Genomic DNA, 24,381 nt, shown 5'->3' with positions numbered 1-24,381 from the left:
AACGCGACCGCCATTTTGGACATGTAGTGGACTTCGGCTCAAATCGGTTTGAATGCGAGGAAGGCGACAAACATAAAAGAAAAAGGAGCGAGATGCAGAAAACTGTATTTACTAGTTTACTGTAATTATGATCTGGCAGCTATTTACACCGGATCCAGTGTAAATAGCTGCCGGAGCCAACGTCCGGCCGGGCCGCGAGCGCGCGCGCTCCGGAACCTCGGACGTTGGCTCCGGCGGCTACTGGATCCGGTGTAAATAGCTGCCAGATCATAATTACAGTAAACTAGAATGGAATGTTAACAGCAATGTAATGCCTTTTCTGGCTAATTTTATTCGTCTTACCTCCAACAAAGTGGTCACTACACAACCGTTGGTATGCCACTATCCATCTTCTCCGTTGGTCAGCATCTACCGGGATCCGATAAAATGATAACCCTTGCCTTGTTTGTTGATGGTTACTACATCCAGGTGCACAACAACATAGTGGCATGATGGAAGTCTTGCTGAAAATAAACACTTTCTTTGCTGCCGTTCCTCAATGCTGGCTGTGGTAAACTACTGGTAGTACATGTCCAAAATGGCGGCCGCGTTTGTCGTGACGTCACGTGAAAAGGGTCCATAGGTGAAAGGCCAAGGGCTATAGAAGCGGACATCAGTGCTGCCCAATGCGTCTTAAGGGCCTGATTAATCCTGGGGCAGGAGACTGCCTGGGAAGACCAGGTCCTGGCACAGGAAGGACTTTTTTTTTTTTAATTAATTAATTATTTTTTTTATTTATTTGACACAAGCCAGTAAAGTAATTATAGTATTATGAAGTCATAACACTTTATAAACAATAACTCGTTGCCTTTTTTATACCAGATTACATGGCACTTTATAAAATCTGTTCAGAACAACATTAGAGGCACTAGACTTGGAATAAGGCTTCGTAACACAGCCATTTAGTTTCCCAAATTGTATTTATGATTTTTATAAAAGAGATAAATGGAGCATTATACCCAGTCTTTACAGGCTGCATATCTTAAAATATATTTGTTTCTTTTGTCTCTGTGTTTGTTACAGTGCTATTGTGAACAGATAATATAATGCGTTACGTAACACCCCAAGGAGGAAACTGATGTTGGTCCAACATTTATTTTGGACAGCTGTGTTGGTCTTCTTTATACAACATTGGCAAAGGAGCACTTTTAAAAACAACCCTGCCAAAATTGGCCCAGCCCTGGTCCATGTTGGCAAAGGAGCACTTTTCAGAACAGCCCTGCCAACATTAGGAAGGTGGACTTAAAACAGGCTGAAAGTGGCCCAAAGTGAATCCAATAGACAAAATAACATGGGCAGAACATTGTCCCAGTGGACAAAATGACGTAGGCACAAGTGTCCCAGTGGAATTGCTGATGTTGGCCCAACTTCAGTTTGCTACCTGGGACATGAAATGAAAAGCATTAGAATGTGACTCAGATGGCTGTAACTACTTGTGAGCAGGTATGTGAGGCATTTTTAAGGTTTTATATTTGATATACAGCACATTATATTGTGTGTATATAATACATTATACAACCCCAATTCCAAAAAAAAAGTTGGGACACTGTGTAAAACATAAATATAAACAGAATGTGAAGATTTGCAAATCATAGAAACCCTATATTTCATTGAAAATAGTACAAAGACAACATATCAAATGTTGAAACTGAGATTTTTTTTTTTTTAATATACGCTCATTTTGAATTTGATGTCAGCAACACGTTTCAAAAAAGTTGGGACAGGGGCCATCTGGTTTGTTACCAGTGCACAGTTCAGAAGCCAGCATCTGTGATGGTATGAGGGTGCATTAGTGCACATGATATGGGTAGCTTGTACATCTGTGAAGGCAGCATTAATGCTGAATGAGATATACTCGTTTCGGAGAAATATGTTGGCATCTAGACAAAACCTATTTCAGGGAAGGCCTTCTTCCTTTCAACAAGACAATGCCAAACCGCTTTCGGCACATATTAAAACTTCATGTCTCCGTAGTGAGAGTCTGGGTGCTAAACTGGCCTGCCTGTAGTCCACACCGGTCTCCCATTTAAAACAGTTGGCGCATTATGAAGTGCAAAATACTCAAAACTGAAACTGTATATCAGGCAAGAATGGGACAACATTTCTCTTTCAAAACTACAGCAGTTGGTCTCCTCAGTTCCCAACTGTCTACAGTGTATTATTAAAAGTAGAGGTGATGCAACACAATGGTAAACGTGCCCCTGTCCTAACTTTTCTGAAACCTATTGCTGACATCAAATTCAAAATGAGCATATTCAAAAAACAATAACATTTCTCAGTTTCAACATTTGATATGTTGTCTTTGTACTATTTCCAATGAAATATAGTTTTTCCATGATTTGCAAAGCTTCACATCGTTTTTATTTACAGTTTACACAGCGTCCCAACTTTTTTGGAATTGGGGTTGTAAATAGGGTATACCGTATACAGTATTCATATATCGGAGGTGTGATATGAATGTCTAGTTGTATGTAATTAGTCAACTCAAAGCCATCTCTCTTGATCTTTTCCTCTGTAGGCATTTTTCACAGACAAGTACATCCAGGAGCACCCTGAGGACCAGGAGAAGATTGACAAGGTGAAGGACCTTATCGCCTGGCAGGTATGTCATTTACAGCTCTTTCCGCCTCAAAGCCAGGTCTGATCCTAAACAACTGACAAATAAAAACTAGCCAGAGACCCTTCTTACAAGACTACTGCCAACTGTTAAAGAGCCACAAAATATACTGCATAAAATGATAATGGTACTCTTCATGAGACAAACGTTCTCAAGTAGCACTGGAGGCTTTTTTTCCCCCCTCTTTTGAGCCTGTAAGCCGATTAACACACTATAGAGGATGTCATGAAGATGATCAAAAGGAATATGGACTTCAAGTGGGAAGTTGGAGGTCTTAAAGGTTTCATGTCATATTCATTATAATCTTTAATGCTAATCAGTCATGGTCAAGTACCGTACTTAAGTACAGATTTGAGGTACTTGTACTTTGAGTATTTTCATTTTATGCAACTTTATACTTCTATACTCCACTATATCACAGAGCCAAATATTGTATTTTTTACTCCACTACATTTGTCTGACAACTTTAGATACTAGTTACTTTTCAGATTACATTTTTTCATACCCTTCCTGTCCAGTAAAGCCGTACATCTCCAAATGTGGTGATTTTGAAGGTTTCTGATAAACCAAAGGATTAAGTGTCCCTTTATAAGTTGAGAAAACTGTCCAAAGTCTTAAGCTAAATAAACTACTTAAAATCCCTCTTGGATTGGCTGGAAAATGCATTGTCACAAAGATGAAAACAGGGCCGTTTTTCTGAGCTCATGAAAAACTGACTTTTTGGAGATACATGGTTCCCACAGGACAGCGACGTGACAAACATATGATCTTACAGATTGAATATGATGGTTTTCTGTAGATTAAACCATCCGACACCATATAAAGTAATTAAAACGCACTCAGTCTTAATCACCTACAGTAGTAAAATGCAACATGCACATTAAGGCCACACCAATTTAATTAGTTGGTTCTCTGATTTTTTTCGGGAAAAATATGAAGCGAGCGGGCGAAATAAAAATTAAAAAATGCTCTGATGGTAAAATTAGCGGTGGAAATAGACCAAACAATACAGGCAAACTGGTAAACAGGCTAAATAAACGATTGAATTACAGTCAATTGAACATCTACAATGCACAGAAAAAAAGATTTGACCAGGAGTAGGCTACTTCATAAGTCTTTAATGAAAGTGAAAGGGGCGATTTGATTGGTTTTCGACGTCACGTGACCTTTTCTGTTGGCGGGAGTTTGATTTAGATTTTTTTTTTTCATTTTGCATTTTCTTCAAGCGGCGATTCCGAGAACCAACTAATCGAATTGGTGTGGCCGAAAACAGCAGTCGTTTACATCCCAAAACATCATATATAATAGTAAAATACTGTCAGGGACCATTTTACTGCAGAGTGATTACTTTTGATACTTCAAGTAAATTTTGCTGATAATACTTAAGGTTTTGAATGCATGACTTTTACTTGTAGTGGAGACTTTTCATAGTGTGGTATTAGTACTTTTACTTAAGTAAAGGATCTGAATACTACGGTACTTCTACCTCTGCTGCTAATGGGAGTTCGCTACCTGTGAGGATTACATATCCATAACTGTTCAAAACAGTAGACACACAGCTGGCCAACTTGGCAGAAGTTCAGAGAAGATTTTTAAAATCAAATTTATATATATAGTGATCATTCGATAATGAACTCCTTCATAATGGCAGTGTTGTAGTCGAGTCACTCAATCTTGAGTTCGGGTCCCCAGTGTTCAAATCCGAGTCATTTAAAGAAAATTTCGAGTCGAGTCCGAGAACAAGACTCCACCCGCACCATTTGACGGTGGCTGTTGCTGCCTTTATGTGAAGGCGTCTCTGCTACTGTGTTGGACTAACGTTCCTGCTCGACAGCCCCATTTTAGGCCCTGTCCAAACGGCAACGGATTCAGGTGAATCTGATAAAATTGTTTATCGTTTCGGCCTGGCGTCCACACGGCACCGGCGTTTTGGGTGCCCCAAAACGAAATCTTTTGAGAACGGGTTCCAGAGTGGAAAAATCTGGCAACGGCGCCATTGCGAAGTCGTCTGGATGAGTAGAACGGATTTGTTTACGATGATGTCACAACCACATGACTGTCAGTGCTTCACGCCGGGTAGAAGTGTAACGAACTCGATGCGAGTTGTCAACAAATCCTATAACTTGGTTCATGAAACGCGCTTACAAAATATTTTCACTGCTTTCCAAAAACAAAAACAATCCCGCCAGCAAAAATAGGGAAAAAAAAAAGGAGTGATCTCACCTCTTCAGATGTTGGTTTAAGTCCGACAATACATTCCTCAAAAAGGGCGTAGAAGAACAAAGTAATCCATCAACGTGTAGCATTCAATTTATTCCGGACCATTAAAGAATTCTGGAGGATATCAGAATGTTGGCGTACCGGCTTCCATCTACCCCCATTCATTCTTCTTTCTGCGTCTTTTGTTTTACGCTACTGATTAATAATCAAAACTTTATGTGGCTGATGCTACAGAAGAAGGAGTTTATGCGCATGCGTCTACTTCTTCTGTTGTTCTGGTGTCTCCGATGGGACCGTCTTACAGCGCACGTAGTGGTGTGGCATGTGTATTGCATCGTTTTCAGCAAGCATTGCGTTGCCATATGAACCTGATATTTTACTTATCCGTTGCCCATGTGGACGCGATATTTAAAAAAAAAAAAAAAGATCTCGTTGCCGTTGTCATGTGGATGTAGCCTTAGTTAACAGGCTACAGATAAAAAGCTTGTTCATCGCTCAGCAAGCCACGCCCACTATCAACAGAGCAAATAACATGGCATGTTCCTTCCTTCTCTGGGTGGAGTCTTACCAAATGACGATTGAAGTTTGAGGTTGTCCCCGCCGTCTCCTTGATAGTTCTTCTACATATGGAACACAAAGCAGTGCATTTTTTCCCACTGCACGAGAAGTCTGTAGAAGCAAAGTGGACAATCCTAGGGGAGTTCTCTCCAGGCATTTGTTCCTGAACATGACATATGAACAGGTGAATGTACATTCTCTTGCACAAAATTAGTATGGAAATTAATGTAGATATAAATATCTTATGCCAAATTATTATGGCATGTTACAAAAAAATAAAGAAAATATCTGAGTCCTCGTCTCCAGTGTGCAATACCTCTCCTGCTGGACTTTATTTTCATATTTTTTTAATATATTTGTATATGTAAATAATTTATTTATCTAGAAGTTTTCTAAAGACTTAATTTATCTAGAAGTTCTCTCTTTTTTCTATTCTATTCTCTGTTTATCCTATAATGATGCTACTGGAATTTTAATTTCCCTGAGGGAACCCTCCCAAAGGGATCAATAAAGTTCTATCTAATCTAATCTAATCTAATCTAATGAGTCCGAATGCAGTTAATCTACGAGTCCGAGTCATCAGTGCTCATGTCCAAGTCAAGTCACGAGTCTTTAAAATTAGGGCATGAGTTCTGGACTCGAGTACTACATGCCTGCTAGATGGTGATATGCACTCATGGGGGCAGCCATGGCCTGAAGGTTAGAGAAGCAGCCTTGGGCCCAAAGGGTTGCTGGTTTGATTCCCAGGACCATTGGGAAAAATGTGAGCATGCGTGTGTTCACTGCTTCAGATGGGTTAAATACAGAGGAGGAATTTTGCCGTGCTTGAGTGTACATGTGACAAAGGCTTCTTCTTCTTCACTCAGACTTTAACAGTATATTTTCGAAAATACTCATACTCAGAAATATTTAATGGGTTAAACTTTGCATCCATGTGTAGCCTCAAAGACACAACCTCTGGTCTGGTTTGAATTATTTTAATTTGGCAGATTATTTAGCTTTCTTATGTTTTACAAAATAATAATTAACAATTAATTATTCGTCAAAGGTGAATAATAACCAAGATGAAGTCGAAGTTATTATTCACCGATATTCACGGAGCCTGAGGCAGATAATTGTTTTAGTATAAATACACAGTTGATTATTTTAAAAAATATATCATATTTAAAAAATCATTGATTTTAAATCTTCAAACGCAGCATGCAAATGTAATGCACGCGGTCTTGGGTCACTTATCTACATCGAGTCACATAAAATACTTTATTTTGAAATACAACCCCGATTCCAAAAAAGTTGGGACAAAATACAAATTGTAAATAAAAACGGAATGCAATGATGTGGAAGTTTCAAAATTCCATATTTTATTCAGAATAGAACATAGATGACATATCTCATCTCATTATCTCTAGCCACTTTATCCTTCTACAGGGTCGCAGGCAAGCTGGAGCCTATCCCAGCTGACTATGGGCGAAAGGCGGGGTACACCCTGGACAAGTCGCCAGGTCATCACAGGGCTGACACATAGACACAGACAACCATTCACACCTACGGTCAATTTAGAGTCACCAGTTAACCTAACCTGCATGTCTTTGGACTGTGGGGGAAACCGGAGCACCCGGAGGAAACCCACGCGGACACGGGGAGAACATGCAAACTCCACACAGAAAGGCCCTCGCCGGCCCCGGGGCTCGAACCCGGACCTTCTTGCTGTGAGGTGACAGCGCTAACCACTACACCACCGTGCCGCCTAGATGATATATCAAATGTTTAAACTGAGAAAATATTTAAAGAGAAAAATTAGGTGATTTTAAATTTCATGACAACACCACATCTCAAAAAAGTTGGGACAAGGCCATGTTTACCACTGTGAGACATCCCCTTTTCTCTTTACAACAGTCTGTAAACGTCTGGGGACTGAGGAGACAAGTTGCTCAAGTTTAGGAATAGGAATGTTAACCTATTCTTGTCTAATGTAGGATTCTAGTTGCTCAACTGTCTTAGGTCTTTTTTGTCGTATCTTCCGTTTTATGATGCGCCAAATGTTTTCTATGGGTGAAAGATCTGGACTGCAGGCTGGCCAGTTCAGTACCCGGACCCTTCTTCTACACAGCCATGATGCTGTAATTGATGCAGTATGTGGTTTGGCATTGTCATGTTGGAAAATGCAAGGTCTTCCCTGAAAGAGACGACGTCTGGATGGGAGCATATGTTGCTCTAGAACCTGGATATACCTTTCAGCATTGATGGTGTCTTTCCAGATGTGTAAGCTGCCCATGCCACACGCACTAATGCAACCCCATACCATCAGAGATGCAGGCTTCTGAACTGAGCGCTGATAACAGCTTGGATCGTCCTTCTCCTCTTTAGCCCGAATGACACGGCGTCCCTGATTTCCATAAAGAACTTCAAATTTTGATTCGTCTGACCACAGAACAGTTTTCCACTTTGCCACAGTCCATTTTAAATGAGCCTTGGCCCAGAGAAGACGTCTGCACTTCTGGATCATGTTTAGATACGGCTTCTTCTTTGAACTATAGAGTTTTAGCTGGCAACGGCGGATGGCACGGTGAATTGCATTCACAGATAATGTTCTCTGAAAATATTCCTGAGCCCATTTTGTGATTTCCAATACAGAAGCATGCCTGTATGTGATGCAGTGCCGTCTAAGGGCCCGAAGATCACGGGCACCCAGTATGGTTTTCTGGCCTTGACCCTTACGCACAGAGATTCTTCCAGATTCTCTGAATCTTTTGATGATATTATGCACTGTAGATGATGATATGTTCAAACTCTTTGCAATTTTACACTGTCGAACTCCTTTCTGATATTGCTCCACTATTTGTCGGCGCAGAATTAGGGGGATTGGTGATCCTCTTCCTATCTTTACTTCTGAGAGCCGCTGCCACTCCAAGATGCTCTTTTTATACCCAGTCATGTTAATGACCTATTGCCAATTGACCTAATGAGTTGCAATTTGGTCCTCCAGCTGTTCCTTTTTTGTACCTTTAACTTTTTCCAGCCTCTTATTGCCCCGTCCCAACTTTTTTGAGATGTGTTGCTGTCATGAAATTTCAAATGAGCCAATATTTGGCATGAAATTTCAAAATGTCTCACTTTCGACAATTGATGTGTTATCTATGTTCTATTGTGAATACAATATCAGTTTTTGAGATTTGTAAATTATTGCATTCCGTTTTTATTTACAATTTGTACTTTATCCCAACTTTTTTGGAATCGGGGTTGTTGATAAAATAAATCACAGTTCCAGCTTACCTTTGAATAGTTTTAGACCAAACTCCGTAGCATCTTTAGTGCTTTTAGGAACAGCTTTGTCTTTCATAATTTGTAATCCTTCCTCACTTACAGTGATGAAGCGATTGGCCGCTTCATTTTGCTGAGTTACTCGACGTGATTATTGAGAAATAATCTGAATCTCTTGACCAATCAGCGTGCATAGTTTCCTGTAATCATCTCCATATTTATACGAAATATTAATAACAAATAATAGTTTGAAATGAATTGTTTTTTTGTTTTGTTTTTTTCATTGTTTGACTGATTAACACAGATAGCTATAGAGTTTTGTTCCCACTTGTTTCAGCTGGGCGTCAGTTATGTTTTGCAGTCTGCATCTCAGCAACTGAACAGGTTGGTTTACAAAAAAAAAAGGCAATAAATTAGTTCTTAAAAACATCTTAGAAAATAATCATTTTCGTACTTTGCTTTACTTTAGAGACGTGCTGTACTTCACTGCTTTACCAAAGCTAGGTATCTCTGTGTTATCTCAGCTCTTCCTATAGATAAATATTATCAACCACACACTCCTTGTGAATATTTAGTCATTTTGCTTGTTTTAGTTATGAGGCTGGAAAAGCAGACTGTAGTAGAATTGTAAAATGTGCACGAATAATGTATCAAACACAAGAAAATACCATGAGCGCTCATAACACACAATTACAAAGAAAGTATCTGGAAGACGCTCCAGCATATGTTCACACAAATTTTCAGCCAAAGCAGCATATGCTTCTGTGCAATTTTTCATTACACCTATAAATGTATATAATTGCAGCAATCGGTCTTGTTTTCAGAGTTCTGGTAATTGTTTTGTGTGTGCACGGTCAGGTGTTGAGCTGAGTCGAGACAGCAGCAGTCACACTGTCAGTAAACTTCTGAAATGAAACATCTGTTTTTCCCCGTGTATTCTGTTGTGTTGGTGTTTTTGTGTGTTGGACGAAGGCGATTGTGTCAGTGGGGAATTTTCTTGCTATTGCACTGTTAAACACTTTATTCATGCACAGCAGAAGTAAGTGTGTGTGTGTGTGCGCTTAATTTGATTAATAATCAAGAGTAGAAACGATCCACCAAAGCTCCACCTCCCAGGTCTATAAATAAATAAAGGCTACGATAATTAGAAGTTGTCCTGTATACTGTGTTTGGAATGCTTTATAACTTGACGTACACTCATCATCCAGAATACGTTTAACAGTTATTCCACAAAATCGAGTCGTACACGGGCTGATAGCCGACGAGGCACGTAGCACCATGTCGGCTATAAGCCATGTACGACGAGATTGAGTGGAATAACTGTTTTATTCTACATGTCTGTGAAGATTCTCAATCATTCAGGTCATAGTAAACTGTGGGTGGTAGAAATGGGCAACTGGACTTGCTTGAAGATTCTTGAAACTTCAAGAATCTTCAAGCAAGTCCAGTTGCCCATTTCTACCACCCACAGTTTGTTTTATTCTATCCGCATTCACTGGATTTTGAAAAACAGAGCATTTTTATTTTTTGCAAATTTGATCAATAAAAGCTTTATGCAAAACATCTGACAAAATCATTTCTGCTTAGAATGTAAACAAACTGGCGAAATCACGGCAGCAATTTGTGAAAAAATGCTATAATAATAATTCTTGAAAAATAAGAAAAGATACGTTCTTCACATCAAATACATTTATTCCATATTTTGTTGCTTTTTTAAATATTTTTTGGGGTTTTCTTCTTCTTTGTTAGGGCTTTTTTTGTGGCTGGCAAACCAACTTAAAGGTGCATTACCGCCACCAACTGGGCTGGAGTGTGGAACAGGAGATATTAAGGGGGAAAAAACTATATTCTTTTCGCTATTTCTGTTTCTTTTCAATACTTGATGATAATTTTTGGGGTTTTGTTTTCGAGTAGAGTTATTTATTTCGTTCTCGGTTGGTTCAGCAACACGCGCCGCCATTTTGTCTGTGAATATTCTCATCCATCCAGGTCATAGTAACCTCAAGAAAACTGAATTAAATGCAACTGGACTTGGTTTTAAGTCTTTGAAGACGTTTCACCTCTCATCCAAGAGGCTTCTTCAGTTCACTTATTATGACATCAGTGGCCTTGGTAACGACTCCACAGAGATTAAATACCTGGGTACTCGCACCAGCTGGTCAGACAAGCTGATGAAGTGAACTGAAGAAGCCTCTTGGATGAGAGGTGAAACATCTTCAAAGACTTAAAACCAAGCTCCACCATTATTTTCTTCTTCTTCTTCTTTAGGGTTTTTTGTCGGCTGGCAAACCAACTTAAAGGTGCATTATCACCACCGACTGTGCTGAAGTGTGGAATGGGGGGTTATATATTCTTTGTTATTTCTGTTTCTTTTAAACACTGATAACAAAGCCACCATTTTGTTTTTCTCTACTCACGGTATATGAGCTGATAGCCTAGTCATAGAATAGCCAATCAGAGTGAGTGATTGCTCATATCCAGTGAATGTGGATAGAATAAAATAATATATAGGTCTGTCTCAGAAACTGGGTACTGTGGGGGTACCCCATTAATATACTCACAGTCAATAAACTATATGGTTTTGAATGGTGGTGTTGGTTTTAATTTGAAATAAAATGATGAAAGAAATAATACAGATAAAACTAAATCTTTGATGTGAATACTCTATTCAGAATTTGGCAGAAATTCTGCAAATTTGTGGAAAAATGGCAGCTTGATCTGGGACATGATAAACGGTTGACTACATCGCATTCCCTTAAAAAGGTTGTAGTCCACTGAAAAGTCTACAGTTATCACTAATTGTATTTTAAATTGTAACTTTATACACCTAAGGATTGGTGCGCTCACAGAATAATCATAACCGTAATAAAACATCATGCAAAATATTTCATCACCGTTGTAACTCCGTTTTCCGCAAACCCAAAACCAATACGATCGTGTGTTTTGATCTAAACGGAAAGCCTCAGGGTCGAGGTCACTACCTCACCAAAAGTAGTAACTTAAAATCACCACGCCATATAAACATTTAGTTATAAATCTGCGATTTTGTTTTTTAAAATGAAAGCTGAAAGTTAGGTATAGAATATGTTTCTTACAGAATGTTACGATGGTAGCTGGTCTTGTATGAATTTCTGAGCTATAAAATGAGTCGTGGTCTATTTTTTACCGTAGCGTGTTATTTGTGTGCGGGGAAGGACACACATTAACAATTTGCATGTGTAGAATGGAATTTTCCACTCCAGCAGTTAGAAGTTGATCGTGCTTCCATTTGCGGTCTTTCTGTTACGCGAGTGATCTGTTCGGATGTTATCACTGAAACGGTGAGTTTTGACAGTTTTATTTTGTTTTAGTCTTGCAGTATAAGGCAATAGAATGTTTCTTTTTCATCTTACTTTCATATTTCGTAGTGTTTGCGTATTTTTGGCCAATACTTTGCAACCATGGTCAATTTAGATCGAACTTTTGATAGAATCTATGGCCAGTCATTTTGCCTCGCGCTCCGTCCGGTGCGGTAGTGATGTCCCGTTGCTCGCGCGCCGCAGCAGAGACCCGCGCGACCTTCAGCCGGTACAGTCGCTGTTCTTTTACCACCGCCATTATTCTCATCTTTCCGGTGTGTTCTTGATTTTTCCATCGTGTCCTATTTCGCCATATCAAATACCCAAAATGTATCATATTATTCATATTTAAGTGAATAATCAATTCTGTCATCATAACTTGGCATTTTTAACCCAAGCAATCAAAAAGAGGAAATTTATTCAATATTTTCACTCGTCTGTGAAGGAGGGGCTTTAATTCTTCATGATGTAGTTATTTTATATGGAAATCAATTTTACAAAAGCATTTGAATTGTAATAAAAAAAAACTTCCACAGTGGAGGCCAGATAAAGCAAGATACTATCTTTATTCTTATTAAACATGACAAAAGAAACATTGAGAGTTAGGTAAATGCAAAAAAAAAATAGTAAAATTAGAAAATTTATTTTTTGACCATAATGTCCCAAATGAGCGACCGGTTTCTGAGACGGACCCGTATACGCAGTCACATTCCTTGTGCCAAATGCAATGACCCTGATCATTAACTTGACTACCGTATTTTCCGGACTATACGTCGCTCCGGAGTTTAAGTCGCATCAGCCAAAAAATGCATTATGAAGACGAAAAAAACATATATACGTCGCACCGGACTATAAGTCGCACTTTTTTGAAGGGTTATTCTATCCATAGAATCTGTGATTGTATCTGATAAGCGGCGCGTGGTTACTGCGCGACTGCATTGTTTATTTAATAAACGAACAGCTGAGCAGTGATAACGCGCCCTTTGCCCTGTAAGTAGCCTCGTCTGATTATTTTAAATATCTACTACTATCTTTAATACTATCACTATCGTTATTACTAATAGCCTATATTATTATTATTATAACTAATATTAGTAGCCTATTACTGATGCATTAATCAGTTTGCTTTTAGATTATTTTTACCGGTAGGGCTTATTATCGCCCCATGGCTCTTTCATCTGTGTTATTAAAGCTGTAGTCATCATCGAGGAGAGTCATTCTTCATTTTTGTCGAATTTTATTTCATTAAATCAGAGGTCAAGTAGGCTATAGGTATATCATCTCCAAAGACAACCGTCTAGTGAAAAAAAAACAACAACCGCTTTTAAATCCCCTACTTAAATCCTTAAAAAGAGTCATTTAACTCATGTCTTGTGTGATCTGATCTCCAATGGTGAAATAAACCGGTTGTGATATGAGTAGTCTGTTATTTTAGAAGATAAATTTAATATATAATTTAATATATAGCCTAATAAAAATAATATTTTATAACATATCACGACATATTACTGTCTGTAACTGTTCGTCACTAAAGCGTTTTCTAAGATCATAATGTCTGATATTTTTTTTTTTTTTACACACACAATAAGCGCGTGCGCGTAAAGTTATAGTAAACCACCCCCCACCTTTTTTTTTTTTTTGAGTTGCCGGACCCACCCACCTCCTGCATTCCGGGACCTCCCACTTCACAAATTAAGCACTGCCTAAAATCATTACATAACTTATTTAAATAACTATAGGCCTATCATTAATAATAAAACACAGGTCAATCAAGTTTATCAAGCTGATGATTTCACTCCAAATCAGCAAATCCATTGAATTCCTCATCCTCGGTGTCGCTTCTGAACAACTCTGCCAACTCCAGCGGCAGACGAAGCGCCGTTTCCTCTTCTTCTGCGTGGCTGTTGTCAGACTCAGCATCAGCTCCAGTTATTCCGCGGTGAAAAAAAAAACAAACATATATACGTCGCACCGGAGTATAAGTCGCATGGCTAGCCGAACCATGAAAAAAAGTGCGACTTATAGTCCGAAAAATACGTTAGCTACCAGTATTTTAGGCTCGTTAATTGTGTTTTCGGGGACTGACCAAGTACATTATAGCATTCACTTACCTCAGACTTAATGAATTTATGATTCATCCACATCTGATCTATAATAATTCACAATTTTACCTGCTTTCTAAACATTCTCCCTTTTGTCTCTTGAGCTTGCTCTGTGCTGTGCATACGATCGATTTTGTGAGCTCTCCCCTTGTGCAGGTTGTTATCTGCTCTAGGGTGCATGTCATACACACTTACCCTCAACTAATGACCCTCCTCACTGTATAATAGCTGCTGAAGTACCCGCTGCCTTTATAGACGTGCAAGGAAAATAACATGTAGAAGCCATTTTGTGATGTGGCAGGCATTCGAGAGTGACTCAAACAGAAACTGAGGTTTTGAGAGAAACTGCATGGGCAGCGATCTATGGTTCATAGATGAGCAAAAGGACTCATTTTCCTAAGTACAGTGGTGCTTGAAAGTTTGTGAAACCTTTAGAATTTTCTATATTTCTGCATAAATATGGCCTAAAACATGATTAGATTTTCAGACAAGTCCTAAAAGTAGATAAAGAGAACCCAGTTAAACAAATGAGACAAAAATATTATACTTGGTCATTTATTTATTGAGGAAAATGATCCAATATTACATATCTGTGAGTGGCAAAAGTATGTGTACCTCTAGGATTAGCAGTTAATTTGAAGGTGAAATTAGAGTCAGGTGTTTTCAATCAATGGGATGACAATCAGGTGTGAGTGGGCACCCTGTTTTATTTAAAGAACAGGGATCTATCAAAGTCTGATCTTCACAACATGTTTGTGGAAGTGTATCATGGCACGAACAAAGATTTCTGAGGACTTCAGAAAAAGCGTTGTTGATGCTCATCAGGCTGGAAAAGGTTATAAAACCATCTCTAAACAGTTTGGACTCCACCAATCCACAGTCAGACAGATTGTGTACAAATGGAGGAAATTCAAGACCACTGTTACCCTCCCCAGGAGTGGTTGACCAACAAAGATCACTCCAAGAGCAAGGCGTTGTAATAGTCGGCGAGGTCTATGGGTGGCACGGTGGTGTAGTCGTTAGCACAGTCGCCTCACAGCAAGAAGGTTCCGGGTTCAAACCCAGCGGCCGGCGAGGTGTCTGCGTGGGTTTCCTCCGGGTGCTCCGGTTTCGCCCACAATCCAAGGACATGCAGTTAGGTTGATGTGGGGTGGCCTTGGGCTGAGGTGCCCTTGAGCAAGGACACTTTGGTCTGGCTGCCCACTGCTCTGAGTGTGTGCATGTGTTCACTGCTTCAGATGGGTTAAATGCAGAGGATGAATTTCACTGTGCTTGAAGTGTGCATGTGACGAATAAAGGTTTCTTCGTCACAAAGGACCCCAGGGTAACTTCTAAGTAACTGAAGGCCTCTCTCACATTGGCTAATGTTCATGAGTCCACCATCAGGAGAACACTGAACAACAATGGTGTGCATGGCAGGGTTGCAAGGAGAAAGCCACTGCTCTCCAAAAAGAACATTGCTGCTCATCTGCAGTTTGCTAAAGATCACATGGACAAGCCAGAAGGCTATTGGAAAAATGTTTTGTGGATGGATGAGACCAAAATAGAACTTTTTGGTTTAAATGAGAAGTGCTATGTTTGGAGAAAGGAAAACACTGCATTCCACCGTAAGAACCTTATTCCATCTGTGAAACATGGTGGTGGTAGTATCATGGTTTGAGCCTGTTTTGCTGCATCTGGGCCAGGACGGCTTGCCATCATTGATGGAACAATGAATTCTGAATTATACCAGCGAATTCTAAAGGAAAATGTCAGGACATCTGTCCATGAACTGAATCTCTAGAGAAGGTGGGTCATGCAGCAAGACAACGACCCTAAGCACACAAGTCGTTCTACCAAAGAATGGTTAAAGAAGAATAAAGTGAATGTTTTGGAATGGCCAAGTCAAAGTCCTGACCTTAATCCAATGGAAATGTTGTGGAAGGACCTGAAGCGAGCAGTTCATGTGAGGAAACCCACCAACATCCCAGAGTTGAAGCTGTTCTGTACAGAGGAACGGGCTAAAATTCCTCCAAGCCGGTGTGCAGGACTGATCAACAGTTACCGCAAACGTTTAGTTGCAGTTATTGCTGCACAAGGGGGTCACACCAGATACTGAAAGCAAAGGTTCACATACTTTTGTCACTCACAGATGTGTAATATTAGATCATTTTCCTCAATAAATAAATAATCAAGTATAATATTTTTGCCTCATTTGTTTAACTGGGTTCTCTTTATCTACTTTAAGACTTGTGTGAAAATCTGATGATGTTTTAGGTCATATTTATGCAGAAATGTAGAAAATTCTAAAGGGTTCACAAACTTTCAAGCACCTCTGTATATATGGGTTAGGAGTATGACATGGTAAAACAATTAAAAAAAAAGGTTTAATCAGATTTAGTGCTATTTGGTTATACAGGGGGCTGCAAAAGTAGGTATGTAGTAAGGATTATTCCAGTATTACCAGTATTATAATAATGGTGCTAGGTTTCATTTAATACTAACGTTTTGTGCGAGCGTTTTGTTTTTCATTACTGTATACCTACTTTTGCAGCCCCCTGTATGTGTATGGTGCTCAAAATAAGATACTCTAGCTTGCTGCTCATTGGGATATATACCCCCTTTTCAGACTGGAGCTCATTCCACACGTTAATTCAGAGATAATAAATAGGAAAGGTTTGGGGGTGAACATGAGCCAGAGTCACAAACTTGAGAAAATTGACCTGGCAATCATCTGAAGCGCCACTTGGTACAATTTTCCAGGAAATTATCAGCAGGCTCATGTGTAAAAAGATGCTAATGCATTTTTCAGGAAAAGAGAATGACGTCGTCTTAATATTCATCCTGTGACATGTCGACTCCGTGCCACATCAGATATGAATAACACTTGCTCCTTCGAAAAGCCCAATCCCAGAAAGGGAAAAGATGCAGGACACAAATATTAGTTTTGGAGCGCACCTGATTGAAGTTTGATTTGTGAATTTCATTCACGTGCGCCTGTAGGAATCATTTATGCTGTTCACCTGGAGCTTTCCCTTCCATACACATGCACTCGAGGTTTGTGTGATAATTTGTTGTCTTTTTTTTCTATTTATAACTATATTCACACCTCTGGAAGTGGCTGATTTAAAACATCCACACAGTAAAGCTATGAGAGGAGTTAAGCCTGAAGTCACCAGAAAAGAAGAAAATGAGAAATGTCTGGAAATTGGAGAAATTCAGAACATGGAGAAGTTGGTCATGCAGGATGAATTATAAGTTATTACCAGTCAAATCCAATAGTGTGGTAAAGGAAAAAAGCAGGTGATAAGCTGCTTGAAACCCAAATCCATTGTGTGATTGACAAAGCTCCAGTAAATGTCAGTGTGGAAACACTGTTTCTTCAAGAGCTTTGTCAAAATTCACATGTTGCGATGTTGCATGAATAGATTTGACATATTGGCTGTAAAATGTGTTGACAGTTGATGGCTCTAATTCACAAAGCCTCAAAAGTGAGCGAAAAAGAAACAAGGAAGTACACAACCCATGCCTCGATATCTCATTTCAGAAAGAAAGTACATGTTTAATCAGGTTCAGAATAAATGGAGACATGCTCTTAGTCTTGCCCATTGATTGCTGATCTTTTACTATTTCCTTTTAAAGTAGCGTAATTGGTTAACATTCAGTATTTCAGAGCAGCTCCGAAGTGACTATATTCAAAGACTCCACACTCACTCCATTTCCCTGTATGAAAGTGATTCTGTAAGGTTGGTCCTTTTCAACAAGAATATTAAAAGGCGGGTGCTTGTACAGGATCAGGTTTCTCTTTATTTGCATGCGTTCAGCATTTCTGGGTTAAGAGCCAAGCTAATCCTGAAGCTGCACTGCAATGCCTTTTGAATGTGGAAATGCTTGAACAGGCATCTATTTACCACTTAAATATGTTTTTGAAAGCATTCAAAATCTGTACTTTCCTATACTTATAGCATTTGTAAAGGAAATCTCAAACCACCATGTACATTCATTTGGTATTTTAATGCTGCACATTAAAACAGATTGAAATAAAAGGGTTTTGGAGGTGTTACAGGTTTAACGGAATAATCCAACATTTTTCAACCTGCACAGTCACTACTAATAAGATTGAAATATTAGGGTGTGGTGAGAAAAGAACCGAATAAATGTTTAATAATGGACATCTATGGGCAGACATTTAAGTTATTCCATGAAATCGAGTCGTACATAAGCCATACGACGAGATTGAGTGGAATAATTATTTGTTTTATTATGTCCACATTCACTAGATTTTGAGAAACAGAGCATTTTTATTTTTTGCAAATTCGATAAATAAAAACTTTATACAAAGCGTCCGACAAAATCATTTACGCTTAGGCGGACTTCTTAAAAACCTATCGATGGCTGCACGAATTGACTGCAGTGTTGTTGTTGTTTTGTTTGTTTATTTGTTTGTCGAAAGTGCCGTCTTGCTGTCGTGATGAGGTATAGAATAGCTTTAGACATTTATTTAATTCTTCCTTGGACATTTCAGTTCTGTAATTGTCAAACTTCTTTGAGCTTTTGAACCAGTTTAAAAAAAAAAATTCAACAAATTCCAGTGCTTAAAGATGAAGAAGGTAAACAAACTGGCGAAATGACAGGAGCAATTTGTAAAATGCGACAATAATAATTCTTGAAAAATAAAAAAGATGCATTACCGTCAGATACTTTCATCCCATGACAATGTAACACAAACCATTGTGCGAAAGCAGAACAGGTCTTAGGATGAGACTAGACATGAGAGCAAGTTCTATTTAAGTGGTTCTTTAATAGTTTCAGTCAACTTTTTAATCACAGGTACCTGATAGTCATTCTTGAGATCTCTTGAAGGATGAAATATACAGATTTAGTGTAGTTAATAAATACCGTTACCTGAAGAAATTTACACAGATTTCTGTTCATTTCTTAGTACAGGTAGACCTGATGAACGATGCTGCAGAAACATGTTACAGATGCCATATGTAGAGCTTAGTCTCGTCTCGTCTTCTTCCTCTTTATCCAGGACCGGGTCGCGGAGGCAGCAGTCTAAGCATGGAAGCCCAAACTTCCCTTTCCCCAGACACCTCGGCCAGCTCCTCAGGAAGAACACCGAGGCGTTCCCAGGCCAGCCGAGAGACATAGTCCCTCCAGTGTGTCCTGGGTCTTCCCCGGGGCCTCTTCCCAGGGGGACATGCCTGGAACACCTCCCCAGGGAGGCGTCCAGGAGGCATCTGAAAAAGATGCCCGAGCCACCTCAGCTGATTCCTCTCGATGTGGAGGAGCAGCGGCTCTACTCCAAGCTCCTCCCGAGTGACTGTGCTTCTCACCCTATCTCTAAGGGAGCGCCCAGCCACCCTGCGAAGGAAACTCATTTCGGCCGCTTGTATCCGCGATCTTGTTCTTTCGGTCATTACCCAAAGCTCATGACCATAGGTGAGAGTCGGAACGTAGATCGACCGGTAAATTGAGAGCTTCGCCTTTTGGCTCAGCTCCTCCTTCACCATGACGGACCGGTAAAGAGACCGCATCACTGCGGAGGCTGCACCGATCCGCCTGTCGATCTCACGCTCCATCCTTCCCTCACTCGTGAACAAGATCCCGAGATACTTAAACGCTTCCACTTGAGGCAGGACTTCTCCACCAACCTGGAGAGGGCAAGCCACCCTTTTCCGGTCGAGAACCATGGCCTCGGACTTGGAGGTGCTGATTCTCATCCCAGCCACTTCACACTCGACTGGAAACCGCCCCAGTGCATGCTGAAGGTCCTGGTTTGAAGAAGCCAACAGGACAACATCATCCGCATAAAGCAGAGATGAAATCCTGTGGTTCCCAAACAGGATTCCTTCCGGCCCCTGGCTGCGCCTAGAAATTCTGTCCATAAAAATTATGAACAGAACTGGTGACAAAGGGCAGCCCTGCCGGAGTCCAACATGCACTGGGAACAGGTCTGACTTACTGCCGGCAATGCGAACCAGACTCCTGCTCCGTTCGTACAGGGACCGGACAGCCCTTAGCAAAGAGCCCCGAACCCCATACTCCCGAAGCACCCCCCACAGAATACCACGGGGGACACGGTCGAATGCCTTCTCCAGATCCACAAAGCACATGTGGACTGGTTGGGCAAACTCCCATGAACCCTCGAGCACCCTATGAAGGGTATAGAGCTGGTCCAGTGTTCCGCGACCAGGACATAAACCGCATTGTTCCTCCTAGATCCGAGGTTCGACTATTGGTCGAATTCTCCTCTCCAGTACCCTGGAGTAAACCTTCCCCAGGAGGCTGAGAAGTGTGATTCCCCTATAATTGGAGCACACTCTCCGGTCCCCTTTCTTAAAAAGAGGGACCACCACCACCCCAGTCTGCCACTCCAGAGGCACTGTCCCCGACCGCCACGCGATGTTGCAGAGGCGTGTCAACCAAGACAGCCCCACAACATCCAGAGACTTGAGATACTCAGGGTGGATCTCATCCACCCCCGGTGCCTTGCCACCGAGGAGCTTGCAAACCACCTCAGTGACTTCGGCTTGGGTAATGGACGAGTCCACCTCTGAGTCATCAGCCTCAGTCTCCTCAATGGAAGACATGACAGGGATTGAGGAGAACCTCAAAGTATTCCTTCCACCGCCCGACAATGTCCCCAGTCGAGGTCAACAGCTCCCCACCCGCACTGTAAACAGTGTTGGCAGAGTACTGCTTCCCCCTCCTGAGGCGCCGGACGGTTTGCCAGAATTTCTTCGAGGCCGACTGATAGAGCTTAGTGTAGAAAAAAATGATAGACTCTTCCTTGAACTGAGAATCTCTGCCTTAAATACTACATAAACCTCTCAGGGTGTGATTATCTCACCTACGCATTATTGTTTTTGTTCGGTACCATTCAAAGGTTTAGACACATCTACTCATTCATAGGCATTCGAAAGAGGGCGCGCGCGCGTCTTTTGACAACGTTGGCAGATGTTGGTCACTTTGATTTCCGCTGTACGTTTTACTTCCGTCCTATGATGTCTCGCACAGGTCTCAACAAATCTCATTTACGGCCATGGCTTTGACATATGGACTGATATATTACAGAGCATATTTCAAACACTCATAACTTTCTACAGCAGTGACAAAATAGCGATCAAAAATGCATTCCTATATTTAATAAAATGAGATAAATAGAATTTTGATAATAAAAAATGTGCCTTCAGTTCTCCTTTAATGTGTTTGAGATCAAACAGTAAATAATAAAAATACAGTAAATAGCCCTGTTCTACAACTGTAGTAAACTATATTATGTCAAGAACCGCTCAACTAGGTAAAGAGAAACAACATCCATCATCACTTTAAGACATGAAGTGTCTTTTAATTAATAAAAATAAAGAAAAAAACATTGAATTCGGAGGTGTGTCCAAACTTGTAACTGGTACTGTTATTGACAAATAAATGCATTAAATTGCAGCCCACATAGGAGTGTGTGTTGAACTAATGCTAATACTAGAGCTACTGAAGGTTGAATGGAGGAATAGAAAACAGGCCAGAAAAGGAGTATTTATTCATTCTTCCATCTTCAGCAGGTGATCTATCCAGGTCAGGGTCTAGGTGTACAAGAAGTCTGTCCAGGGATCACTGGTATGAGGCAGGAACACAGTCTGGCTTCAATGCCAGTCTATAATAGAGTAGAGGAAAACGAAGAGGGTCCGATAACTGGAATAGAATTTTAAAATTGATCTGCAGTTCAAACTGCACTAAAACAACAAAAAAAAAGCCTGAATGGACCTAAAAATCCATGATTTTCCCACCATTTAAGCCAGGGTGTTTTGTAAGCAACCTCACTTACTGACTAGTTTTAGAAATTATCAAGCAACAAGAAACACCCTTGACTTGGTGTTTGATGCTTGGCTGTGGATAACACATATAATTATGTCTAAAGTGAGTCAGGCTCTGTGTTCAGACGTGATCAGGCAGCTGATTGCTCAGCATTGCGTCAGCTCCTAGTGACAGACGTTTGCATTTTCTGTCTCATATCTCTCAGTAATGTGGCTTGGACTTTATATTTGCCAAAAATCTCAATTCCTCTTGGTTTTAGGTTTGAAGGAAATGAGTTTTTGCAAAGAGTTGTAATAAACAACATTTAGAAGTATGCAGGACTATTTCTTTATTTATATATACAGCTCTGGAAAAAATTAACAGACCATTGTAAAATGATAAGTTTCTCTGGTTTTACTATTTATTGGTATGTGATTGAGGAACATAAACATTTTTGTTTCATTCCATAAACTACTGACAACATTTCCCCCAAATTCTACAGAAATATATTGACACTTAGAGAATTTAATTGCAGAAAATGACGACTGGCCAAAATAACAAAAAAGATAGCGACCTTTCAGACCTTGAATAATGCATAGAAATCAAGATCATATTTAGTTTTTAAAAAACACAATATTAATGTTTGAACTGAGGATGAGTTCATAAATCGATATTTGGTGGAATAACCCTGACATTTAATCACAGCTTTCATGCATCTTGGCAGGCTCTCCACCAGTCTTTCACGTTTCTCTTGGGTGACTTTATGCCCCTCCGGGTGCAAAAATTCAGTCAGCTTAGGTTTGTTTGATGGTTTGTGACCATCCATCTTCCTCTTGATCACATTCCAGAGGTTTTCAGTGGGGTTCAGGTATGGAGATGGGGCTGGCCATGATCTTGTGCTCCTCCATCCACACCTTGATGGACCTGGTTGTGTGGCATGGAGCATTGTCCTGCTGGAAAACCCAATCCTCAGAGTTAGGGAACATTGTCAGAGCAGAAGGAAGCAAGTTTTCTTCCAGGATAACCTTGTACATGGCTTGATTCATGTGTCCTTCACAAACAAAAATCTGCCCCATTCCAGCCTTGCTGAAGCACCCCCAGATCATCACCGACCCTCCACCAAATTTCACAATGGGTGTGAGACACTGTGGTTTGTAAGCCTCTCCAGGTTTCCGTCTAACCATTAAATGACCAGGTGATGGGAAAAGCTGAAAATTGGACTCCTCAGAGAAAATTTACTTACTCCAGTCTTCTGTGGTCCAATCCTTATGGTCTTTAGCAATCCTCAGCCTGGCTCTTCTTTGCTTCTCATTGATGAAGGGCTTTTTTTCTAGCTTTGCATGACTTCAACCCCGCCCGGAGGAGTCTGTTTCAAACTGTCCCTTGCTGTGCACTGAACCCCAGCTGCCATTTGCCATTCTTTTTGTTGGTCACTTGATGTCATCCCACGGTGTTTGAGTGACAGTCAAAGGGGTTGATCATCCCGGTCAGTGGAGAGTCGTTTTCACCCTCTGCCAGTCTGTAACTTTGTTGTCCCCAGTGTCTGCCGCTTGACCGTGTTCTGATGAACTGCCTTCTTTGAAATTTTGAGGATGGAAGGAACCTGTCGCTCACTGTATCCCTCTAACAGTAAAGCCAGAATTGAACCCTTCTTTTTCTTACTCAAAACTTTTCTTTTTAACTTTTTTGGCATGATGAATAGATATTTTTGTATTCCAGTTAAATTTAAGGTACAAATAGAACTGTTTTTGCCATCCAAACTGGTCCTAGTGCAAGAGAATAGTGATGACCACAGCAGTGGTTTTTATACTTTTCCTCGTTAAATCAGATTTGGTTTGGGTAATCACCTAATCAGACCGCGAGTTGGCCTAGTGGTTAGCATGTTTGCCTCTCGGCTGGGAGATCACGAGTTCTACTCACAATCGGGTCATACCAAAGACCATCATAAAAATGGTACCTCTGGCAAGGCACGCTGCAATACAGATGCGAGTAGGGAGTCAAACTCTGGCGGTTATCAGAGGACTAGCCCCCTACTGTAACCCTAGCTTTAGAAATGGAGATCGGTGCCACACCCATGCACCTCAAAGAACTGGATAGTACTGGGACAGGAGACTGCCTGGGACTATATCCTGGCATGGTAGGGACTTTGATCACCTACTCAGTACCTCATTGGTTTGAGTTTGGACTGGTTTGAGTATTTCAGAAACTGCTGATCTCCTGGGGTTTTCACACACAACACACTCTAGAGTTTACACAGAATGGTGCGAGAAGCAAAAAAACATTGAGTGAGCGACAGTTCTGTGGGTGGAAACGCTTTGTTGATGAGACACGTCAGAGGAAAATTGCCAGATTGGTTCGAGCTGCCAGGAAGGATATAATAACTCATATAATCACTCTTCACAACCATGGTGAGCAGAAAAAAAGCATTTTCTGTGTGTTTATTTATATATATTGTTTGTGAAATTGCATA

General features: G+C 40.4%; 1 protein-coding gene across 1 annotated transcript in view; it reads left to right on the top strand.

The window, feature by feature from the left end:
- Positions 1 to 24,381, top strand: part of dock1 (dedicator of cytokinesis 1) — a 742,670-nt gene that overhangs the window by 689,188 nt on the left and 29,101 nt on the right. Inside the window, exon 46 of the mRNA XM_060940282.1 lies at positions 2,558 to 2,641. Within this exon, the coding sequence (XP_060796265.1) occupies positions 2,558 to 2,641 (84 nt within the window). The remainder of the gene's footprint in view (positions 1 to 2,557; positions 2,642 to 24,381) is intronic.

The sequence above is a fragment of the Neoarius graeffei genome, chromosome 14, assembly GCF_027579695.1.
Source record: "Neoarius graeffei isolate fNeoGra1 chromosome 14, fNeoGra1.pri, whole genome shotgun sequence".
Classification (NCBI taxonomy): domain Eukaryota; kingdom Metazoa; phylum Chordata; class Actinopteri; order Siluriformes; family Ariidae; genus Neoarius; species Neoarius graeffei.
Note: the sequence above shows the minus strand (reverse complement) of the source record. Positions and strands in the feature narration are given on the sequence as shown.